Genomic DNA, 20,759 nt, shown 5'->3' on the forward strand with positions numbered 1-20,759 from the left:
GCGGGCGACGTGATGACGTCAGAGCGCGGCGCGAGCGGCAGCGGCGCTGAGGAGACGCCATGAGCAAAGCGCACCCACCCGAGCTGAAGAAGTGAGAGGCGGGCCGCGGGGGGGCTGAGGGGGAGCAGCGGGGTCTGAGGTGGTCCCAGCGGCACGGGAGGGTCACGGGTCCGGGTCCGGGTCCGGTGAGGCTCGCAGCGATGGCGGCCCCGACCCCACACTGACGCGGCCTCCTGTTCCGCTCTCGTTGCAGGTTCATGGACAAGAAGCTGTCACGTGAGTCGCACTGCCGTACCGGGGAGGGGGGGAGGAGGGGGAGAGGAGAGGGGGAGATGTTGCCCTCTGAGCTCCAGCTGCCCCCGCAGGCACGCAGCCCCGGGTCCCCTTCCTTCTGACGCTGCCCTTTGAGCTGATTCCCACCCCACCCCCTCCCCCCCCATTGGTTCGCAATGATCCCGTTTCTCGTAGTGAAGTTAAATGGCGGCCGCCACGTGCAGGGGATCCTGCGGGGCTTCGACCCCTTCATGAACCTGGTGATCGATGAGTGCGTGGAGATGGCGCCCGGCGGGCAGCAGAACAACATCGGCATGGTGGTGAGTGCTGGGGGAGCTGGGGGTTGTAGCATCACAGTATGGTTGGGTTGAGAGAGACCTTACAGCCCCCCAGTCCCACCTCCTGCCCTGGGCTGCGTGCCCCCCTCCAGCTCAGGCCTACCAGTGCCCATCCATGGCTTTGGACACCTCTAGGAACGGGGAACCCAAAGCTCCTTTGTTCCAGCACTTCACCACCCTCATGGTGAAGAATTTCCCCGACATCTAACCTAAATCTCCTCTCTTTTAGTTTAAGACCATTCCTCCTTGTCCCATCGCTATCTACTCATGTAAAAAGTCACTCTCTCTTCTGTTTATAAGCTCCCTTAAAGTACTGGAAGACCCCAGTGATGTGTGTTCATAGCTTTTGCTGAACAAGCCCAGCCCCCTCAGCCTGTCACAGCCTCACAGGAGATGTGCTCCAGCCCTTTGAGCATCCTCATGGCTTTCCTCTGAACCCTGTCTCACAGCCCCACGTCCCTCCTGTGCTGAGGGCCACAGGCTTGGATGCAGGAGGACAAATCAGAGGGGGACAAACCCCTCCCTGCCTGCTGCCACCCCTCTGCTGCTGCAGCCCGGGATGCTGTTGGCTGTGAGGTCACAAGCACGCGTTGCTGTCTTGTGTCAAGCTTCTCATCCACCTTTTCTATCACCACCCTCCTGCAGGAGCCTTTTCCAGCAGGCTGACTGCTGCCATGAGCCCCTACAGTTCCGTGATTCGCTTCAGTTCTTGGAGCTGCGTGTGCTGTGCAGTTTTTCGGGAGGAAAAGACAGAGGGAAAGAGAACCTTCTGTGCTGTGGGTAACAATGTGCTTCATCTCACCTCTTACTGCCAACTTCTCTTTGTAGGTAATACGAGGAAACAGCATCATCATGCTGGAAGCTTTGGAACGAGTATAGTGGCAGAGGAACCCTGTAGGGACCCGACCCTGTTGTGTTTTGTTTACTCACTCAAACCTAGTGAAGCAACCACAAGTGTAAGCTTATTTTTTTTGTTAAATAAATTTTGTACTGGTTGGTGTAACCCTGTGTAAGCTGTACTTGGTGTAACTGAAGCCTGGGGCAGTTAACTCTGTGAGTGCAGCAGTGGGGGGAGGACTTCCAGGCAGTTTCATTTCTTCCAGCAGATGTTCAGATGTTACTGCCTGTATCTTTTCCCCCCCCATAAATAACAGGCTGTGACACTTGTATTTCTGGCATTGCTCTGTAAAGAGTGGAGGGGACTGAAATATCTCTCCAGCTAAAGTGTTTGCCTGCAGCTTCATGGTGATCTTCACCTCTGTGCTGAGGCAAAAGTGTTTTTGGTTGCCTCCAAGCAGCCCAGGGGGTGAAGCAGACAGAACAAAGCACTGACCCCAAGGCACCAGCAAGCTTCTAAGAGCTGAATCGTGTTCCAGCACGCGCAGACCAGCAGTGAGGTTGCTAATCTCACTGCAAGTCCTGCAGTTTAGCTTTAATCAAGTGTGTTCATCTTTCCCAGCACAGCAAGTGTGAGGCAATGCCTAGTGGAGGCTTGTTAGTGAGAATTTGAGCTAAGCAAGCACATCTTGCTGGTACAGGAGAACTCTGTTGATGGAGGACCAAGCAGCAGCTCTGAGAGACAGCACCAAAACAGCACCACGCGAGTGACACAGGCACCAGTTCAAGGCAACGCCTCTGGCTTATATTCAAACCAGTGCATTACTTCTGTCTGTAATGGCAACATCCTATTTACTGCATAGTTAGACGTGGGTGAGGTTCAGCAATATTAGATCCAGTCATGGGACAGAAGAGTTTATCTGCTACAAACTACTGCTGCCCTGCTGTCGTTTTTAGGTCATCCAAGCAGCTGACGCTTCCCAAACTTGATGGAAGAGAAGTACAGGCTCTGTGTGTTTTGCCTGTTTTCCACTTGTTTTGGCAACTCCTGCACAGGTCTGCTTCTGTTCTTCTCTCTCCTCCTTCCCCCAGCTGCAGAACTTGTTCTGAATGAAAGTAAAGAACGTGTTCACCATTTCCCCTGCACCAGTCCCACCCCAAGGGCTCAATACACCCTTTTAAAAAAGTGGAGGCAGAGAGATTTAATGCTAAGAAGCTGGCTTATTTCCCCCCCCGATGGAGAGATATCCAGAGAGGCAAAGCGACATGCACAGGTCTAAGGGAACAACGCTCAGTTAATCACAGTGATGCAGATCCTGGGCTCGGTAGGATCTGAAGGACACTTTGGGGTCAATATGGCATGTAAAACACCTTGGTTATCTTACAGAGGGACAGATTGAAGGCTTTGCTTGAGGGAGGGCCAGCCCACTTGGGGAACTGCCCCCCACTTTGTGACAGCAGTTCAAGTCAGCTTCTGTCTGGAGCTGGCTGGATGTTTCCTCCTCCTCCGATGCTAAGTGAGAAGTTAGAATAAAATCACACCATCCCAGCTCCTCCTTTATTCCTTTTAGTTGCGACTACACACCTTCAGCACACGACCTGTATCTCTGGGGGCCGTGGTGGTGCTCAGCTCAAAGCTCTGTTTTCAGTTTCTCATACAAATCTTCCTGGTCGATCTTGTCTGCGTTGCCGTACCAGCGGTGGTAGGCGAGCAGCGCGGCGTTTTTGGCTGCAATGGAGCTCATCTCCATGGCACTCGCAGCCCATTCGATGCCATTCAGGTAGTAGATGTTGTCATGGAGGATGATAGGTGGGAATTTATTTGGGGGGCTGTAGTGGGGGTACGCCAGCCACTTCTTCACCTTGACGGAGTCGTAGGAGGAGAAAAGCAAGTTCATCTGCTCTTTTGTGAGCTCTTCCTTTGAGAATATCTTCCAGACTGCTGACTGCAAGGGTGGCTTCTCTTCGCTGCCTCTGTTTTCCACAGGAGACACGATCCCCACGCTGTTGATGAACAGTTTGGGATTTTCTGTAGTGAAAATGGCACCCAGATGAAAGGCGGATGGGTCCCGGTAACCGAAGAAGGAGGCGTTTAAGCGGCCGTGCACAAACGTGGCCACGGTCTGTTGGTAAGGACTGGAGAACTCCGGGACCGGAGGGCTGAAGTTCTTGAAGGTGATGTTGGCTATTTTGCGGTTCAGAGGAGCAGCAATGACAACGATGTCATAGATGTCCCCTGTCTGTCCTGACGGCGTGTCGTAGGTGATGTGGTAGAGGTGAACTGGGTCCCCTGGGGAAGACAGGAGGGGTGAAGAGCTCAGTGATGCTGTTCCACCTCAGCTGTACTTCTGACAAACATGTTTTGATTGCCATCACAGGCTGCCCAGAGAGGCTGTGATGCCCCGTCCATCCCTGGAGGTGTTCAAGGCCAGGTTGGATGGGGCCCTGGGCAGCCTGCTTTAGCATTAAACGTGGAGGTTGGTGGCCCTATGTGAGGCAGGGGGTTGGAGATTCATGATCCTTGAGGTCCCTTCCGACCCTGGCCATTCTGTGATTCTGTGATTATGCCTTGCTGTGAACCAAGGCTTGTTTGAGCAGTATAAGATTAGCTGACGGCAGGGCCGTGATCTGAGGCTTTAAACAGAGCACAGTTTTCATTGTAAAAGACCAAAGAAAGCCCAGGCTGTTGCTTTGGTCTGCCAGGAGCAAAGGTCAGTGTGTAGCTGCCAGAGCTGGCTATTCCCCCCCCCCACCAAAGGGAAAGCAAACGGGACCCACCTGTGGATCTCTTCCTGATTTTGGGCTCTATAGACACAACTGTACCAGCGATAACATCTGCTTTCGAGGCGTAAATAAGACCAGTGCAGACAAGTTTGTTTCCCCCTTTCACTGACCAAAGGCTTGATCCTGCCCCTGCCAGAGACACGGCACCTACAAGGAAACCACAATCATTAGCACTGCTTGTTCAGCACCGTTTTGTAGGGGACCACTCAAAACATCACGTGGAAAATGAAAGGAGAAAACATCCCAACGGGACACAGAGCTTGAATGAGGACAAGGGCTAAGTAGGTCATGTTAGCAAGCAATTGCTCGCTTGCCAGAGTAACCCAGTAACCCAGCAAGGGAGGGTGCTGCTTAACAGTAGGAGGAATTGTTCCACAGCAGGAATAAATAGGTTGCTGCCAGCATCTGCCCAGCCCAGGGACAGGAATCCCAAAGCACACGGCGTCACCTGAAGCACACCAAGATGCTCACCTACGAAACCATTGATGTTGACACCTTGCCCGTAATCGACCCTCATGGCCGGACAGACCATCTCATTTATGAACTTCTGGGAAAAGCTGGCTTTCTGCATGGCTTCATCGATGGTTTGGTTAAACATCTGGGTGAAGTCGTTCCCTCCAAGGGCGTGGAAGAGGCGCTCGTAAGTGCTGAAGGTGTAGTCGTGTGTCTGGTAGCGATAGATCCTTTAACCAGAGACAAGGAAATGCATCTAACAGCTGCACCACGTGTGGGTTACCCAAGGCATCTTATCTTGGGAAGGGAACGGAAGCATTCAGTTGCTGCTGATTATCTTTGTGGCCCTTGGAAGCTGAGGAGAACTTCATGTGCCTTCTGGCGTAGGACTCCCAAGAGCCTCACGGTGTTTGGTTGGAGCAGCAGCGCTCCTCCTTCCAGCCTAAATTCCAAGGGCCTAAAATGATCATCTGCTCACCTTTCCTGATAAAAGCACTTTGTGCAGTTACAAATCCAAGGATCTCTAGCACCCAGGTGCTAAAGTCCAATGGACAGTGCAATCTCTAACCCGCCACCAGCACACTGCCTCTTTTAGTGCCCCTAACAAGGTGACAGCACCAATCTTGACCTTTTTCCTTAGGAAAGGGTTGGCAGCAGTGGACAACCAGAGAATTGTTCTTCAGTGGGGTGATTTCACCAGTTTTTGCAGCTCAGCAGCAGGTAAAACAGAATGGCAGACTCGTGCCAACCTTCTCATTCACCTTTCCCATCAGCCATCCCCCTCCACGACCTCCCCTAACGTTTCTGCCACTCGTGAACACGGCTGAGCAGCTGCCTTACCGCATGAACTTGTCCAAGATGTCCTCCACCCACATGTTCATCCGCAGGGGGCTGAACCCATAGTGCCACAGCAGCTTGAGGATGTTGATGATGTACCAGCTGCTCTCCTCGAAGACGAACTCCTCTCCGTTATAGATGCCCATGAGGTTGCCAGGGACAGGGAGAGCAGGGAGGCCTGGAGGAAAGGGTGAACAAAGGTGATTTAATGAGAGGTGAGTCACAGAGCCATTGAACATCCCTGCAGGCTGCAGTGATACCTCCCTTCAGTCTCTTCTCTGGGCTGAGCAAACCAAGAGACTCCAGCTGCTCGTACATTTCCCCTCTAGGTTCTTCACCATCTCTGCAGCCCTCCTTTGGACACTCTCTGACAGTTTTATGTCCATTCTGTACTGCGGTGCCCAAAACTGCACACAGTGCTCAAGGTGAGGCCTCACCAGTGAGGTGTAGAGCAGGACTTCCCTCAACCCGCCAGCAATGCTGTTTGATGCACCCCAGGGTACAGGTGGCCCTTCTGGCTGCCTGAGCACGCTCATGACTCATGTTCAGCTTGCTGTAGGATGACAATCATTAAGCTTAGAAAAGGCCATTAAGACCATCTGGTCCAACCATGGCTCTGCCCATTCCTCCTCCTCCAGTCTGTACATACACCCAGGGCTGCTCTGTTCCCAGAATCAGCACTTGCTCTTGTTATACTTCACATGGGTGAAGGTCTGCCCAGCCCTCTGATTTGCCCAGGCCTCTCCACTCTTGATGAAGGCAATTCCTTCTCCAGTTCAGTATCGTCAGCCAACTCACTTGAGACACCTTCCAGTCCCACATCCACACCACTGAATTACAGAACAAGAATCATCCACATCACAAGGATCACAGAACATCCCCAGTTGGAAGGGACCCATAAGGATCATTGATCCCAACTCCTATAGGGAACTGGTCCCAAAATGGAGAACCCTGCTAGCCACCAGCCTGATGGAACCCCACTGCCCAAAACCCTTTGCGCCCAACCATCAGCCAACTGCTCACCCATAGCAGTAACAGGATAAGAGGTAATGACCTTAAGTTGCACCAGGGAAGGTTTGGGTTGGATATTAGGAGCAATTTATGCCCAGGAAGGTGTTTGCAGTGGGTATCACCATCCCTGGAGGTGTTTAATGGTAAGTGTTGCATGGAGGAACACGGACAGAGGGCACGGTGGGATGGGCTGGACTTTGAGGTCTTTCCCAACTGAATGATTCTAAGTGAGAAACAGCGTGGAAAGCTTTGCTTAAATGCAAACAGATAGCAGAGCATGGCTTCTTTCACTCCATCAGACGGTTGACCTTGACATAAAAGGACACCGAAGGAGCCTTCTCCTGAACTGTGACCAACAAGCACAGAAGCCAGCTGCAGCACTTCGACTTTCAGCGGCCCTCGACCCACTGCAGTGTCTTAACATCAGAGGGCACAACGAAGGCTGTCAGCAACCAACGAGACCTCGGGATCTGACACAGCGCCAGGCCATGATCTGAGATGACTTCGGCCGTGCAGGGAGCGCGGCTATGGGGCGGAGACGTGGGGTGGGATGCGGAGCCCTCACCCCATAGCAGAGGGGCAGCCCCCCGCCGTGCACTGGCTGCAGGATACTCACCCAGTTCCTTGGCGAAGTGCTTCATGTGCAGGTTGAGGGGGTGCAGCACGGATCCCCCCGCCTCGTAGCTCGCCCCTTCCATCTCCACCGTGGCCAAGCGGCCGCCCACCTCCCCCCGCTCCAGCAACTCGATCCGCACGCTCCTCCCGAACTTCTGCCGCAGGAAATAAGCGGCCGCCGTCCCCCCGATGCCGCCGCCGATCACGGCTGTGAGAGCGGAGCACAGCGTTAGGATTAAAGAGTGAACCCCCCCTCCCGCCAACCCGCAGCGGTCCCTCCGTACCGATCTTCCCCGGGGCAGCGCGCTGCTCCCCGCGGCCCGGGACCGGCGGGCAGAGAACGGCGAGGAGCAGGAGGAGCAGGAGGCGGCGGGGCGGCATGGCGCTGCTCTGTCGAGCCGTGCTATGCAGGGCCGGGCCTCATGCCCGCCCCTTGGCCGCTCAGAGGCGGAGCGGAGGTGAGGATTTAAAGCATCCTACGGACAACTGCACCCAGCAGCGCCGCTGGTGTAGTGGTATCATGCAAGATTCCCATTCTTGCGACCCGGGTTCGATTCCCGGGCGGCGCAAGTAAATTTTTTCTTTTCCAACTTAAACTTTTGATTCTAAATTATTTTATTGACTGACTGTACTTCTCTCTCTTCTTTTATCGCTTCTGCCCGAGGGAGGAAGCTGGCACGGCCAGAAAGAGCTCACAAAGCACAGCGCGCTGACACGCCGCCAATTCTCCATCCCTACCCCCGCAACGCGCATGCGTACACATAGCACACACTTCCCCCTTCCCACATACACCCCAGTGTGCATGTGCGCTTAGCGTAGCGCTACTGCGCCTGCGCTGCGGACCGGCGCCTGAGGGGGCGAGCGCTATTGGCTCCTCCTCCGGGCGCATGCGCAGTGCCGGCCGGGCCCCTTCGCCCGCCCGCCGCCATCTTGCGAGGACCACCGGGGTTATTGTCCGGCGCTCAGGGCGCGGCGGGGCCGGCGGCGGTCGCGTTGCCCACGCGGTGACGGGGCCTCGGGGCCGGCTCGGTGCGAAGAGCCGGGTCGGGCGGTGGGTCGGCGGCAGGCGGCGACGCCACCACAACAACCATGGAGGATGAAATGCCCAAGACCCTGTGAGTGTGGAGGGGGCGAGACCGCCTATTGTTCACGGCCCCGCGGGGAGGGGCGGCCCCGGGCTCTCCTCAGCGCGGCCGCGGCCTGGCGATCCGAGCTCCGCGGGACCCGGGGCCGCCTCAGAGCGAAGGGAGCGGCCTGGGCCTGCTGCAGGCTGCGGGGCCGGCCCTGAGGGGCCTTGTTTGCCCGCGCTGTTCCCCCCTGAGTATTCATCCCTCCCCACCCGCCCCCTGAGGTTTTTTTAGCCCACGTCTCCCAGCCCCTTTCCCGCTGCAGATTTGTCTTTTCCCGTGCTTTGCTCCCCCGTACATCTCTGAGAGCATCCAACCCCCGTGCGCCCATGGGCCCTGTGTTGTTTTGCCGCTGTCAGCTCGCAGAGCTGTGGGACTTAAAGCTGCTCAGCTCCATAAGGATCACTTCAGCATAAGGGGTGACCAGAAGGGACAGGGATGTGATTGTCTCTCTCTACTCTGCTCCTGTGAGGCCCCATCTGCAGCACTGCATCCAGGTCTGGAGCCCCCAGTACAAAAAAGACAGGGAGCTGCTGGAGAGGGTGCAGAGGAGCCGCAGAGATGAGCAGGGGCTGCAGCACCTCCACCACGAAGACAGGCTGAGGGAGCTGGGCTTGTTCAGCATGGAGAAAAGAAGGCTGCGGGGTGACCTCAGTGCAGCCTGCAGTGCCTGAAAGGAGCCTGCAGGCAGGAGGGGAGTCAGCTCTGTGCAAGGGGAGATGGCAGCAGGACGAGGGGAAACGGTTTGAATGGAGGGAGGGCAGCTGGAGGTTGGATGTCAGGGGAAATTGTGTGCTGTGAGAGCGGGGAGGGGCTGAACAGCTGCCAGAGAGGCTGTGATGCCCCGTCCATCCCTGCAGGTGTTGGAGGCCAGGTTGGATGGGGCCCTGGGCAGCCTGGGCTGGTATGAAATGTGGAGTTTGGTGGCCCTGCGTGCGGCAGGGGGTTGGAGCTTCATGATCCTTGAGGTCCCTTCCAGCCCTGGTGATTTTGTGATTCTCACAGCCAAGGGAGCAGCTAACGGTGGCTGTAGGGTGGCTCCTTGCCTTGCTAAACTCACAGAGCTCCTCTAATTACAGGAAACTTTCTGGCCCCACTCACGCAGCTGACGCCCATCACTGTCAGGAGGTGTTTGGGTTTTGGTGCAGCACACAGGGATGAGGTGCTGAGCTGAGCTGTGCAGCTCCCTCCTTAACCTGGCAGGCACGTCCTGCATTGATTCCCCTGTCTGGATCTTGGTGAAGTCCTGGGATTCACTTCCACCTCTATATTCTGCTGTCATGATCTTTGTCAGCCCAAGAATGTACACTGTCAGGATATAGGGGGGAATTTCTTCACTGGGAGAGCAGTGAGGTGCTGGAACAGCTGCCCAGAGAGGCTGTGGATGCTCCATTCCTGGAGGTGTTCAAGGCCAGGTTGGATGGAGCCCTGGGCAGCCTGGTCTAGTAGCAGATCTGGAGGTTGGTGGCCCTGGCGGCTGCAGGGGTTTGGATCTTGGTGATCCTTGAGATCCATTCCAACCCAAGCCATTCTATAATGATTGAGTGAGGGAAAAGGGATCTTGCCAAAGCAGGAGGAAAATTTGCCCCTGGGTGACTTGAGGAAAACAAGGTTCTTACGTGACTTGTGCCAGCTACTCTGTTTTGGGCACATGTATGATCCTGTTGTCCTTAAACTATTCTTAGCATCCACAAACATGGGTCAGACCTGTTGGCATGCCGGTGTGTTTATTTAGCAGAATGTTTTCCCCCTTCCCCTTAGTGAAATTGTTGTCTGCAGCCAAGTGGTCTCAGCAGAATGCAGCTCATGCTCTAGGGAATGAATTCTCCGTCCTGCAGCACGTGTTGCACAAGCACGGCAGCGTTTCTGCTGAGCTGGCTGTTGAGCAACATGCCAGGAGCTGGCTTTCTCCGAATCCTGACGTTCTGGAGTCACGCAGAGGGACTGTCACGAGCTCAGTTACACAGTGTGAGGTTCAGATGGGTTTCTTGGAAGGCTGAAATGCAGCTGTGTGCCAGCGTGGCTCTGAGATGTGTGTTAATGATGTGATGGACGAGCGTTTCTATAGGAGGTGCTGGTGGAAACGAGGTCCTGTCTGTGTGACATCCACGTAACCCGTTTCTAGCAGGGCAGATGTCAGTGATTGGGTATCCAGGAGGACATTAGGAGCCATGTTAGCCACGGAAATGTTTTCCTGGTTAAACACCACTGTGGCCAGTTACCATCTTGGAAAGCCCCCCTCCAGCAGTGATGAATGTGAGGGGTGGTTACTGATCTTTACAAAGAGCTCTTGTTTGTAGTTTCCCCGTGTGCTTCTCGAATACGTGCGCTTTGGACTTGTTTTGTGTTTATAAAAAGATGAGGGAGTGCAAACAGCCGCTGGTTTGGGAGCACTTCTCAAGAAGATGCAGATTGATCAACCTGTCCTGGGTGGATGGAGTTGTCTGCGTGATTTGCCTTGTGTGTGACCTGCAAAGAAGTAACACCTGAGAATCCAAATAGTAGAAAGCAGAGAGGGGAAAGATGTGAGAAGACTTGTGCAGGAGAGATCCTGCTGCTGGTGGGGCCGGCCTCAATGCCATTGCCTGGCACTAATTTCTTAAGCAGCGGTGCAGTCCAAGGTCCAGGCTGGGAGAGCAGAGCTGCAAAGAAACTTGCAGATGCTTATCGAAGCTTGAGTGTGTTTAAACCGCTTAAGGACAGCACAGAGAGCGTGGCTTAAGCTTGCTGCTGAGTACATGGGGGAAAACAGCCTGCTGTGTTGCTCGGAGGGGGTGCAGCTCTGTGCTTTTCCCCTAAATCCGGGCCCACTCGGTGGTGTTGCTGTGCTTTTATGGTGGTTTGGCAGCTTGTGGGTTGGAAAAGCTCTTCAGACGTGCTGCCACACAGACGGGCAGCAGAGGCGTGTGGGATCCCTGGCGTGTGGTTACACAGGTCCTAATTACACGTATGTGTACATATTTATCTCTGCATACGTGCGTGTTCCTGCATTTTGAGAGGACTGCGGCCGTGCAGAAATTCGTGGTGCTCCCAAGAGGTCTGTTGGCCAAATCCTTTGCTTTCCAGCTCGAGCCAACCTGCAGGCAGGGAATGCTTCGTGCAGCAGCTGCTTATCGAGGTGAAAATGCAGCCTTAGTGCAAAGGTCGTGGCACAGACCTGCGCTTACAAGGAAACTGCTGTAAGCTCAGCCCTAGAAAAATCACATGAGAGCGTGTTGCTGCCTGGTGCCTCGGCTTATTTATTATCCACACCATGCTAATATTTAAAAAGGGAGAGAGCAAGAGCTCCTGCTAGTTGTGGCTCTTGCAGTCCGTGCATGGAGAGGGTTGCTGGTTTATTGACATGCCCTTAAAATCACTTTTCTCTGCATCCCCCTCCTGTGGGAACATCTGCACTTCTAACCTTTCCTTTCACCTTACAGATACGTGGGGAACCTGTCCAGAGATGTGACAGAAGCTCTGATCCTCCAGCTGTTCAGCCAGATTGGACCATGCAAAAACTGCAAAATGATCATGGATGTAAGAGACTTCAGTTAATTATTATTTCCCCTCTCCTTGTAGCGAATGGCTTTGGGCCCTTGTGCTTTTTAGGATCCTTCTGGCAGTACGAGTTCTGGGCATGTGCTGGGGTGGGAGTTCACCATCACAAACGTTGTGACGTTTTCTGACTCATACCTGATATATTGAAGGATGAGTGGGCATTTTGAAAGGGATAGGACAGCTTAATAACATACAGACCTTGTATGGTAGATTCTTCTGGGCCAACTTTTACCTTTTTAAAGCGGGGCTGAACGCTCATGGAGCGCTGTTAGCGTGCTGTGTGTGGTGTTGGCCTGCAGTGACAGAGCTGGTTCATTTGGAGCTGCTCAGATTTCATGGCTAAGGCACTGAGAGTGATAACGAGGAGGCAGCCTGAAGGGCTGGTGGTCACAAATCTTTCTCTTTTCTATCAGACAGCTGGAAATGATCCCTATTGTTTTGTGGAGTTCTATGAGCATCGCCACGCGGCTTCGGCACTGGCTGCCATGAATGGCCGGAAGATAATGGGTAAGGTAAGCTGTCATGTCTACAGGGTGAGTTGGAGCTGGAGAGCACGGGCTGCCTCAGCTGGTGTGGGGTGATGGCATTTGAAGTGGATGCACTGCAGATGTTGGGCACCTCAGTGAATTCTCCACTCCCTGCAAGAAAATCCCCACCCAGCCAAGCGAAACGCCCAAGAAATGTGTCTTAAATAGAAGCTTTCACCCAGCCTGCATGCCTGGCTTCCCCGTAGCGTCAGAATGAAGTGCTGGTGGTGTCTGTGCTCAGCTGTGCTTGATCTAACCGATGGCCAACTGGTGTTTGCAGGAGGTCAAAGTGAACTGGGCAACGACTCCCAGCAGCCAGAAGAAAGACACGAGCAGTAAGTGTCCCTCGGGTACGCAGTGATCCCTTCGTTTGCTCGGGTAGCTTTGAAACATGAACCCAATGCATCACACAGTGATGTTTTGTGATAATCCTGAGATACCACTGGATGATTGGCGTTAATGAACTTCAGAACAGATGTGATCTTTGTCGTCAGGTAGTACTGCTGTCAGCACGCAGCTCCACGAGGTAACTGTATCTTCTTAAACATAGAATGAAATCTCAGGGGTGTCCACTGACCACCCCGAAGGCCTTCGGTCTCAGTTCCACACGGATTCACACGCACTGAATTCACGTGGTGTAACGGCTGAGCAACCAAAACTGTTGGCTTTTGAGAACTCAAATTCTTCAACAGCAAAGCGTTGCGATGCAAGGTGTTGTTTTGATTTGTTCTGCACATCCTGTGGTGTTCAGTCGGGCATCTTAGCGAGGTTCCACACATGTCCTGCCTTAGAAACCTGATATCCTTTTTTCTTCTTCCCCTAAAGACCATTTCCATGTCTTTGTTGGAGACCTCAGTCCTGAAATTACAACTGAAGATATAAAAGCAGCTTTTGCTCCGTTTGGAAGAATATCGTAAGTAATTGGATAGGATAAATGAACTAAAAGTTCTCTCTCCTAAATGGAGGCAGCCTCTTATTTCAGTAAGTAAAAACCAAAAGTTGACCCAGTGCAGGAGAACAAATTCATCTGTTCATACAGCGCCCGGACTCTGAATGGTTGAGCATTAAGCAGGGCTGTGAAAAGAGATTTCTTTCTAGAAGCTTCTTCTGCTTTCCTAGAAAGGTCGCATACAACATGCTTCGGTTTCATACTGCTCACATTGTTTAGCAAAGCAACACTGGAAAAAAATGATTCCTGAATGTGGGGTTACACGTTTCAGTTGCCCTCTCCGCAGTCACGTCAGCATCACGCTGTATGGTTTGTGAGTGAGCCCGTTTGCATGCTCACACCTCACGAGGCCTTGGGTTTTCACCAGCAGCAGCCATTTGTGGCAGTTAAAATCCCCCCCCCCCCCCAAAAATGAACCCTTTGCAGCCTCGTGGCACCCAGTGTTTGGCCTCCAGGTGTTTGGCCAAAAGCACGGGGCAGCTTTGGAGTCACACTCATGGGCCGTGCAGAGCAGTAGTGTGACAGGAGAACGTGGTACCAAGGGGTGGCTGCAGCTCTGCCTGCCAGTCTGTTGGACTCAGGGTGTAGCAGAGTAAGGAGCAGTTCGTTCTTTCCATCCTCCAAATGTAAACCATTAATTTTCCTTGTAGTGTTGTCTGTACTGGACATTGAAGTTTCTTGATGGTGATGTAAGAGAACGTAGAGTGCTTTGGAGTGTTGTGTAGTGCAGCCTTTAATTGAAGTAAGTTTGTTTTTTTGTTTTTCCCTCAGAGTCCAGTGTGTTACTCTTGTTAATGCCAGCTTGATTTCCTCTTTGATACAATTAAGAAAAACCATGTGATCTGAATGTCACTCGCTTCAGAGAACTCTAAATCTCGACTCGTATCCCCTAGGAAACTCAGAGGGTCAGGCTCCTAAGCAGAGTCAGTTTATCCTCATGGCCAAATGCGGTGTGGATGGAAGGGCCCAGGGACTCTAAAATGGGTTTGCACTGGCACTTTGCTGCTGGAAAGGGTAGGAAAGGCAGGGAGCAGCAGGCAGCTGCATCGGTGTGAACGTGGTGGAGCTACGAAGGAATTTCCCCAAGCTGCTTCAGCTCTGGGTTCCTCAGGTGCCTTCCAGTAGGCTTCTCCAGCAAACACAGCCCCTAAAAGCGAAGCCCTTTAGGACACAGCATCAGGACCCTTTCCCAGCTGGGGTGGGGAGAAGGCAAGCGAGCTGCTGCTTTTGTGGTGCTCAGCACGCAGCTGTAGAGCAGGCTGAAAGCTTGGTGACTCGCCCTGCCTTAAATGGACAGGCCAAAAAGAAATCGTCCCTGTTACGACTCCCTGAAAGTCCTGTTCCCAACATGCAGGGGTCAGGGAGAGCAGAAGGGGCCTTGGTTTTCTGTTGGTGGAACTGAACCCAAAAAAAGCCCCACTGCTGCCATCTCGTCAGCAGTCGATTGAAGCTATTTGACCTAATCTGTTCCTCATCAGTGACTTCCTTTCTGGAAATGTGCTAATGGAATATTTCCCGATCTGTTATGATTTTTTTTAACGTTGGTGTTAAACTGAGCTCTTTTTTTATGTGTGTATATATATATGAAACCAAGGTTGAACTACTGCATGATTAGCCCATAAAGAAATGTTGGTAATTCTTTGCATCTGAAATTTTAATCACTGTAAAAGCACACATTCATTGTGGTTTCCTTTTCTGCTTACTGTACGCATGTTTTCACTTGTTCTCAAGTCTTATTTTCAAAGTTTTCAGTTGAGGGTAAGTAGAGATGAGTTCTTCCCCCCCTCCCTCTTTAGGCTGTTGAGAGCAAACCAGCTAAGAGTACCAGCGTGGCTCTTCTCAGGCAATTTGTCCTACCCAAATTCAGACCAGGAAGGAGAAACAAAACAAAAGGGAGGGGGGAGGTGTTGCAAACAGAAAAGAAAGAACGCTGCTGGCGTTGGAAGAGGCATTTTTCTCGGGTCGGTGCTGTAGGTTACGTGCACCACAGCTCGGGGTGCAGCAGTTGCAGTTACTGTGAGGCTTAATGAAGTGGTGCAACAACCCCCTCTTCATTGCGACTCCTCCGGCCAGTCGGAATGCTACGTGTTGTGCCCATGTTACACTGGTTTCTCTGAACCCTCTCATGTTATGCAGACCTAAGTTCCATTGCATGACTTGCTGACCGGTTTTCTGTTTTGCTTTCTGTTCTTTAATGCTTGTTCCGTGTGGGGGGGGGAGGAGGGGTGGCCTGGAGAGCATCGCAGCCCCTGGCTAAGCTGGACACAAATTGCCTGAGAAGTGCTGTCGAGTGGCTTTCCGTGAGTGGGGGTTTAGCTCTTGTAGCTGGGTTTCTTCTTAACTCAATCTCAAATAATAGGGCTCTGGTTATTTTGCAGAGTGTCTCTGAAGAATGGACAGAATTGCCATGGCTAACTACAAGCTACAGTTCACAGTGGACAAACGTTGTAGTTTTCTTATTTACTTTTATAAATATTTTCTTTTTTTTTTTTCTTTTTCCTTCTTTTTTTTTTTTGTTATTATTTTTTACAATATCTTGTAGTTTCCAATCAGTCCTGTATGATTGCTGTTGTACAAACGCGCTTTGAATTATTTGTAATGTCTAGTTTAAAACGTGAATGTTTCGGTGTTTTCTTCAATAATTTCTGAAAATGTCAATCTCTCAAAATTTACAGCTGCCCACAGTCCCAAAAGGGGGTCACGAATTGACCAGAGAAAATTAAAGAATTCAGTTAACAGGCGACGTATGCCTTTTAATTCCTCTCTTTTTTCATTTTTTCTATTTAATATTTTGAATGAGTAGGGTAGAATGTGTTGGCAAAGGAGCTGAGTGTAACGATTGCATGGTTAAAGAGAGCCGTTCAGCTCATGTTAGTGGCTTAAGTGATCCTTTGGAATAGCTGCTTTGACCATGCTTTGTGCTTTAACAGTATGTAAAAGCCTTTTGAAGCGGAAACAACTGTCGTAAAGTACCTACCTTTGTTAGAGAAGCTATTGATTTGCATGTTTACGAAATTAAGTTTAATTTTGCTACCACCTGGCAAAGCAGTAGTAAAGTTCTGTATAGAAACCAAGCCGTTTGCTTTGACTGTGTTGCTGGTGCAAGAAACAGTTGACTTTAGTAAAGGTGGAAGGTGAAAATGAGCTGTAAGTGTGACTCGAGTTTAGTCGGGCCGGCTTTGTGAGGTGCTGAGCTGGCTCTTGTTTCTGCTTTCTAGAGATGCACGGGTGGTTAAGGACATGGCAACGGGCAAATCCAAAGGCTATGGCTTCGTCTCCTTCTTCAATAAATGGGTAAGCTGTGCCCGGTCTGGAAATGGGGAGGGGGGAATCTTCAGTACGAGCTGCAGAAAAGGAGTAATTTTGGTCCTCATCTGCTCCTGGCTTCCCCAGGAACGAAACGTCCTCAGTTTGCCCTCGTGCTGAGGGTGGGGATGGCTTTGTAACCCACTGATATGTCGTGGGTGTGAGAGGTGGGGAAGAAAACCAGCAGTGAGCCTGGATGGAGAATTGTGCTACTCAGGCGTTCCTTCTTGGTTAGGGACATTGGTGATGCTCAGGCTTCCACGGTGAGCCAGCAGTGTCTGCGTGGAGTGAGTGAGTGCTTTTTCTCTCTCTTGTGGACAGGATGCAGAGAATGCTATTCAGCAGATGGGCGGCCAGTGGCTCGGTGGAAGGCAAATCAGAACAAACTGGGCAACGAGAAAACCTCCAGCTCCAAAGAGTACATACGAATGTGAGTGTTTGCATGTGCAAAAGCAAACCTTATAGCACACGCACAGGGAGGAGGAGAGAATTGTGAGCTCCAGGCAATTGGCAGCTGTGGGAGAGGGGAAAGTGGGTGCTCAAAAGCAAAGATTCTTGATTCAAAACCGTGAACAGATCAACTTCCTGAGCTAGAACAGCTGTATTTCCACTGCCACCCAGGGCTTCCTGCTGGCTCTGCATGCTCTGGAAAGCTGCTCCCTGTCAGGACGGCTGGGATGAATGTGGGGTTGTTTTAACTTCGCTCTCTTGGACTATGGCTTCCTTTTGTGATGCAAAGCCAGAGGGGCTGTATTAAAGCATTTCCATGAGAGAGATTGGAAATGAAGCATGCCTTGATAAGCTTGACACGTGAACTTCATTCCACAGCAGTGTCCCTGTCGTTAGCAGCCCATCCTAAATAGGAGCGGGTGGCTGTGGGCAGCCAGACAAACCCAAGTGAAAATGCTGACTGTGCTCACAGCGTTTGTCACCAGCTCTGTCAGCACAGTTCCTTACTCTTAGGATGGGATCAGAACAGCTCCATGATCAACTGAAAAAAAAAACAACTCTTGCAAATCTCTTTTAAGCAAACACCAAACAACTGTCTTACGATGACGTGGTCAATCAGTCCAGCCCCAGCAACTGCACCGTGTACTGTGGAGGCGTCACTTCAGGCCTGACAGGTATGGTGTCCCCAGAGCACGTTGTCACACGGAATGACTCTGCATAACTGTGTGACCTCATGTTGGCGTCGTGCTGCTTCTTGTTGCAGAGCAGTTAATGCGCCAGACCTTCTCTCCATTCGGGCAGATAATGGAAATCCGAGTCTTCCCAGATAAAGGCTACTCCTTTGTACGGTAGGCTGTCGTGCACTCGCACAGCAGGTGGAAGAATGTAATGAAAACGAGTGGCTGTGTGCCTAACCAGAGGGTTCTAACAGCAGGCTTCTCAGCCTGCTTGTAACACTTCAGGTATGGTTCCCATTGGCACCATTTCCATCCCAACAGGTTTAATTCTCACGAGAGCGCCGCGCACGCCATCGTCTCTGTCAATGGGACGACTATCGAGGGCCACGTGGTGAAGTGCTACTGGGGGAAGGAGACGCCTGACATGGTCAGCCCGGTGCAGCAGGTCAGAAGTGCTCCTCCACTTTGTCCAAAATGGCTGTGTGACATTAGTCCTGCATTAGAAACCTGCTGAGTGGCTGTTGTGGCGCGTGGCGGTTTGACGTGGGGCTGCTCTTTATTTCATGGCTGGGTGTTTCTCTAAAGCGATTACAGATCCTTTGAGATCTTATTAAGGAAAAAATGAGGTAAAATTTTGAAGCAGATTTGCTGGAGGCTGTCCTGCACTTGGCATTTCTCTGCACCACGGAAAGAAACGCTGCTGCTGTTCCTCTTTCCTGGGCCTCAGTGAGAAAGCTCTGGGCTCTGAGAAAGCAAAGACCTCACGCAAAACACTGGGGGTCTTCAGTCATGAAACACTTGTGCTCTCTGAAGAGCGTCCTGCTAGATATCTGTGTTTCCATTTCAGTGTCGTTTCACTTGTAAGCTTCCAACCCGAGGCGCTGCGAGCAGCTGAGCCGTGTTCTCAGGCAGTGCCTAACACGTTTTGTCCTTGCAGAATCAAATTGGATACCCTCAGGCTTACGGGCAGTGGGGGCAGTGGTATGGCAACGCGCAGCTGGGGCAGTACGTGCCCAACGGGTGGCAGGTCCCCGCCTATGGGATGTATGGGCAAGCGTGGAACCAGCAGGGCTTCAAGTGAGTACATGCTCTGTGCTTTCCCAAACTTGAAGTCACATCCCAGGGATTTTCCTATAAGGGAGGTGATGTTCTGAGGCAGCAGTGTGTGAAGTTGTTAGGTGTAGCAGTGCCTGTGGTGTGCGAATGCTGAGGAGTGCATAGGAGAGCTCTCCTCGTGTGCCTTTGTTGGGGCAGCAGCGGATGAATTCTTATTTCTTATTCCAATTATTTTCCAAACGACGTTGAGCTTTAGCACATCGACTTCTAAATGTGGATTCTGATTGTGTGCCAGTGTGGAACTGTTCTGCTGTTGTCACTCAACGCTGGTAATGGCTGTCTCAGATCATAGAATCATCACAGCACAGTTTGGGTTGGAAGGGGCCTCAGGGATCATGAAGCTCCCATTTCCCTCCAGCAGGCAGGGCTGCCAAGCTCCTCATTTAATACTAGAGCAGGCTGCCCATCCAGCCTGGCCTTGAACACCTCCAGGGGCATCACAGGGCAGCTGTTCAGCATCTCACCACTCTCAAAGTGTGCAAAGAGCTTCCCCCTGACGTCCAGCCTAAATCTCCCCTCCCTCACCTTCAGACCCCTTGTCCTGCTGTTATTCACCCTTTCAAAGGCTTGACTCAGAACTAAACGCAAAGGGAAGCAAGGGACACACAACACTTATTTATCAGCTTTTAAGCAATAGTAGCACAGGCCTTCTGGGCTCTGCCTGCCTTGATACACCACAACCAACAGAGAAACTGCTTTGTGTGGGGAGGATCTCCAGATGTCCCTTCCATCCCCTGCAGTGTCATCCCTTCATTCCTTAACGCGCTGTTTCTCCCCCAACAGTCAGACACAGTCATCAGCAGCGTGGATGGGAGCAAACTACAGCGTTCAGCCCCCCCAGGGGCAGAATGGCAGCGTGCTGACAAACCAGGCCGGGTACCGAGTGGCAGGATTTGAGACACAGTGAGAACCCAACGCCGCAGCTGGGTGCTGGTGGGGCTCGAGCAGCGTCACAGAGATGTGTCAGATCAAGTCAGTGCAAGCATCAGATGCAATGTATTTATTTAAGAGAAAGAAAGAAAAGAAAAAGGAAAAAAAAAAAAACATTTTTAATCGTGAAGTTGTCATCCACGTTGTTTAAAGAAAAAAAAAAAAAAAAAAAACACAAAAAACACAAAAACGAGATGCTGGATGTCTGCCAACCATTGCCTTCTTTTCCTCTTTTCTAGATGTGTTTCTTAACGGCCCACTGTTGAAACACAGCAAATTGCAGGGACTGCTGCCGCTTAAACTGGGGGGCAGCAAATTGCACAATGTCAGACTTGTTGTTTTGTTGTTTTTGGTTTGTGTTTTTTTTTTTTTTTTAATTATTATTCCCTCGGGAGCAGCGTGTGGTTGTGGTTTGCATTCCGAACGATTTACAATGTATTATAAAAGCTGTTGTACAAAAAAAAAAACAAAAACACAAAAAAAAGCCAAAATGGTGTGGGGTCCTGGAGGCTCTCTGCCCTCAGCTTCTGCACAGCCCTCTTCTCACAGAGCCTCTTGTACAGAGCGTCCATCCCTCCCCTCCCATCCGAGCGGCTCTTGCAGAGCCTGGCTTCTTAGTTTACATCGTTTTCTACCCGTTCATTTGCTCAGCCTTTGCCTTACGACCTCCATCCCCCCATCGGTGCCCACAGACCCGACGTTGCGGGGTGTGAAGGGGTGCCTCCACCTCGCCGATGGCAGAGGATCCCCATCTCTGCTGCTGCAGGGAAACCCCGTTACAACTCGCTGAAAATGTGACGAATTCTACCAACCAGCTCCTCGCTTTGTTGGTTGTTGATGGGGTTTTTTTTTTGTTTCTTTTTCCTTTTTAAATCGATTTCTACATTTACATGTACTGATTATGTAAAATATTTTAGCAAATTAATATTTTGCACAAACATAGCCGACTTTGTACGTTTCCTTTATTTAAAGGTAGGACGCCGAGTTCT

The 20,759-nt window shown here is 51.6% G+C and overlaps 3 protein-coding genes and 1 non-coding gene across 11 annotated transcripts; 3 read left to right on the top strand and 1 right to left on the bottom strand.

Moving 5' to 3' along the window:
- Positions 1 to 1,614, top strand: SNRPG (small nuclear ribonucleoprotein polypeptide G). The gene is made up of 4 exons (XM_048928225.1): positions 1 to 91; positions 254 to 276; positions 469 to 593; positions 1,440 to 1,614. Exons 1-4 carry the CDS (start codon positions 60 to 62, stop codon positions 1,488 to 1,490), a joined length of 231 nt encoding a protein of 76 aa, XP_048784182.1. The 5' UTR covers positions 1 to 59; the 3' UTR covers positions 1,491 to 1,614.
- A 77-nt stretch (positions 1,615 to 1,691) lies between these two features.
- On the bottom strand, positions 1,692 to 7,568 carry PCYOX1 (prenylcysteine oxidase 1). Of its 2 annotated transcripts, XM_048928220.1 has the most exons (7): positions 7,433 to 7,568; positions 7,150 to 7,356; positions 5,526 to 5,700; positions 4,704 to 4,915; positions 4,227 to 4,379; positions 3,034 to 3,738; positions 1,692 to 2,554 (listed from the first exon to the last, which is right to left on the bottom strand). In XM_048928220.1, the coding sequence occupies exons 1-6, from the start codon at positions 7,527 to 7,529 to the stop codon at positions 3,080 to 3,082; spliced, it is 1,503 nt and encodes a 500-aa protein (XP_048784177.1). In that variant the 5' UTR covers positions 7,530 to 7,568; the 3' UTR covers positions 1,692 to 2,554; positions 3,034 to 3,079. The 2 variants fall into 2 exon arrangements, with proteins under 2 accessions (XP_048784177.1, XP_048784176.1); XM_048928219.1 differs by lacking the exon at positions 1,692 to 2,554 and having other exon boundaries at positions 2,993 to 3,738.
- A 78-nt stretch (positions 7,569 to 7,646) lies between these two features.
- TRNAG-CCC (transfer RNA glycine (anticodon CCC)) lies at positions 7,647 to 7,717 on the top strand. Its single transcript has one exon. It is a non-coding gene; the product is annotated as a tRNA-Gly (tRNA).
- Positions 7,718 to 8,038: 321 nt separating this feature from the next.
- TIA1 (TIA1 cytotoxic granule associated RNA binding protein) lies at positions 8,039 to 19,891 on the top strand. Of its 7 annotated transcripts, none has more exons than XM_048928141.1 (12): positions 8,039 to 8,263; positions 11,698 to 11,794; positions 12,229 to 12,327; positions 12,623 to 12,677; positions 13,168 to 13,255; positions 16,510 to 16,585; positions 16,919 to 17,027; positions 17,626 to 17,721; positions 17,811 to 17,895; positions 18,046 to 18,169; positions 18,662 to 18,801; positions 19,624 to 19,891. In XM_048928141.1, exons 1-12 carry the CDS (start codon positions 8,238 to 8,240, stop codon positions 19,745 to 19,747), a joined length of 1,119 nt encoding a protein of 372 aa, XP_048784098.1. In that variant the 5' UTR covers positions 8,039 to 8,237; the 3' UTR covers positions 19,748 to 19,891. The 7 variants fall into 7 exon arrangements, with proteins under 7 accessions (XP_048784098.1, XP_048784099.1, XP_048784100.1 ...); XM_048928142.1 differs by having other exon boundaries at positions 12,233 to 12,327; XM_048928143.1 differs by lacking the exon at positions 8,039 to 8,263 and having other exon boundaries at positions 11,550 to 11,794; positions 12,233 to 12,327.
- The last annotated feature ends 868 nt before the right edge of the window (positions 19,892 to 20,759 follow it).

Source organism: Lagopus muta, chromosome 27, assembly GCF_023343835.1.
Source record: "Lagopus muta isolate bLagMut1 chromosome 27, bLagMut1 primary, whole genome shotgun sequence".
Taxonomy (NCBI): Eukaryota; Metazoa; Chordata; class Aves; order Galliformes; family Phasianidae; genus Lagopus; species Lagopus muta.

What these genes read in the sequence shown, in the direction of transcription:
- SNRPG (XM_048928225.1), top strand. Translation starts at nt 60, where the DNA reads ATGAGCAAAGCGCACCCACCCGAGCTGAAGAA. An exon ending in CACCCACCCGAGCTGAAGAA is followed by an intron (nt 92 to 253) that starts GTGAGAGGCGGG and finishes CTCTCGTTGCAG; the next exon opens with GTTCATGGACAAGAAGCTGT. An exon ending in AGAACAACATCGGCATGGTG is followed by an intron (nt 594 to 1,439) that starts GTGAGTGCTGGG and finishes TTCTCTTTGTAG; the next exon opens with GTAATACGAGGAAACAGCAT.
- PCYOX1 (XM_048928220.1), bottom strand. Translation starts at nt 7,529, where the DNA reads ATGCCGCCCCGCCGCCTCCTGCTCCTCCTGCTCCTCGCCGTTCTCTGC. An exon ending in ATCTTGGACAAGTTCATGCG is followed by an intron (nt 4,916 to 5,525) that starts GTAAGGCAGCTG and finishes CTCTGGTTAAAG; the next exon opens with GATCTATCGCTACCAGACAC. An exon ending in AATCAGGAAGAGATCCACAG is followed by an intron (nt 3,739 to 4,226) that starts GTGGGTCCCGTT and finishes TGTCTTCCCCAG; the next exon opens with GGGACCCAGTTCACCTCTAC.
- TIA1 (XM_048928141.1), top strand. Translation starts at nt 8,238, where the DNA reads ATGGAGGATGAAATGCCCAAGACCCT. An exon ending in GCCGGAAGATAATGGGTAAG is followed by an intron (nt 12,328 to 12,622) that starts GTAAGCTGTCAT and finishes TGGTGTTTGCAG; the next exon opens with GAGGTCAAAGTGAACTGGGC. An exon ending in AAAGGCTACTCCTTTGTACG is followed by an intron (nt 17,896 to 18,045) that starts GTAGGCTGTCGT and finishes CCATCCCAACAG; the next exon opens with GTTTAATTCTCACGAGAGCG.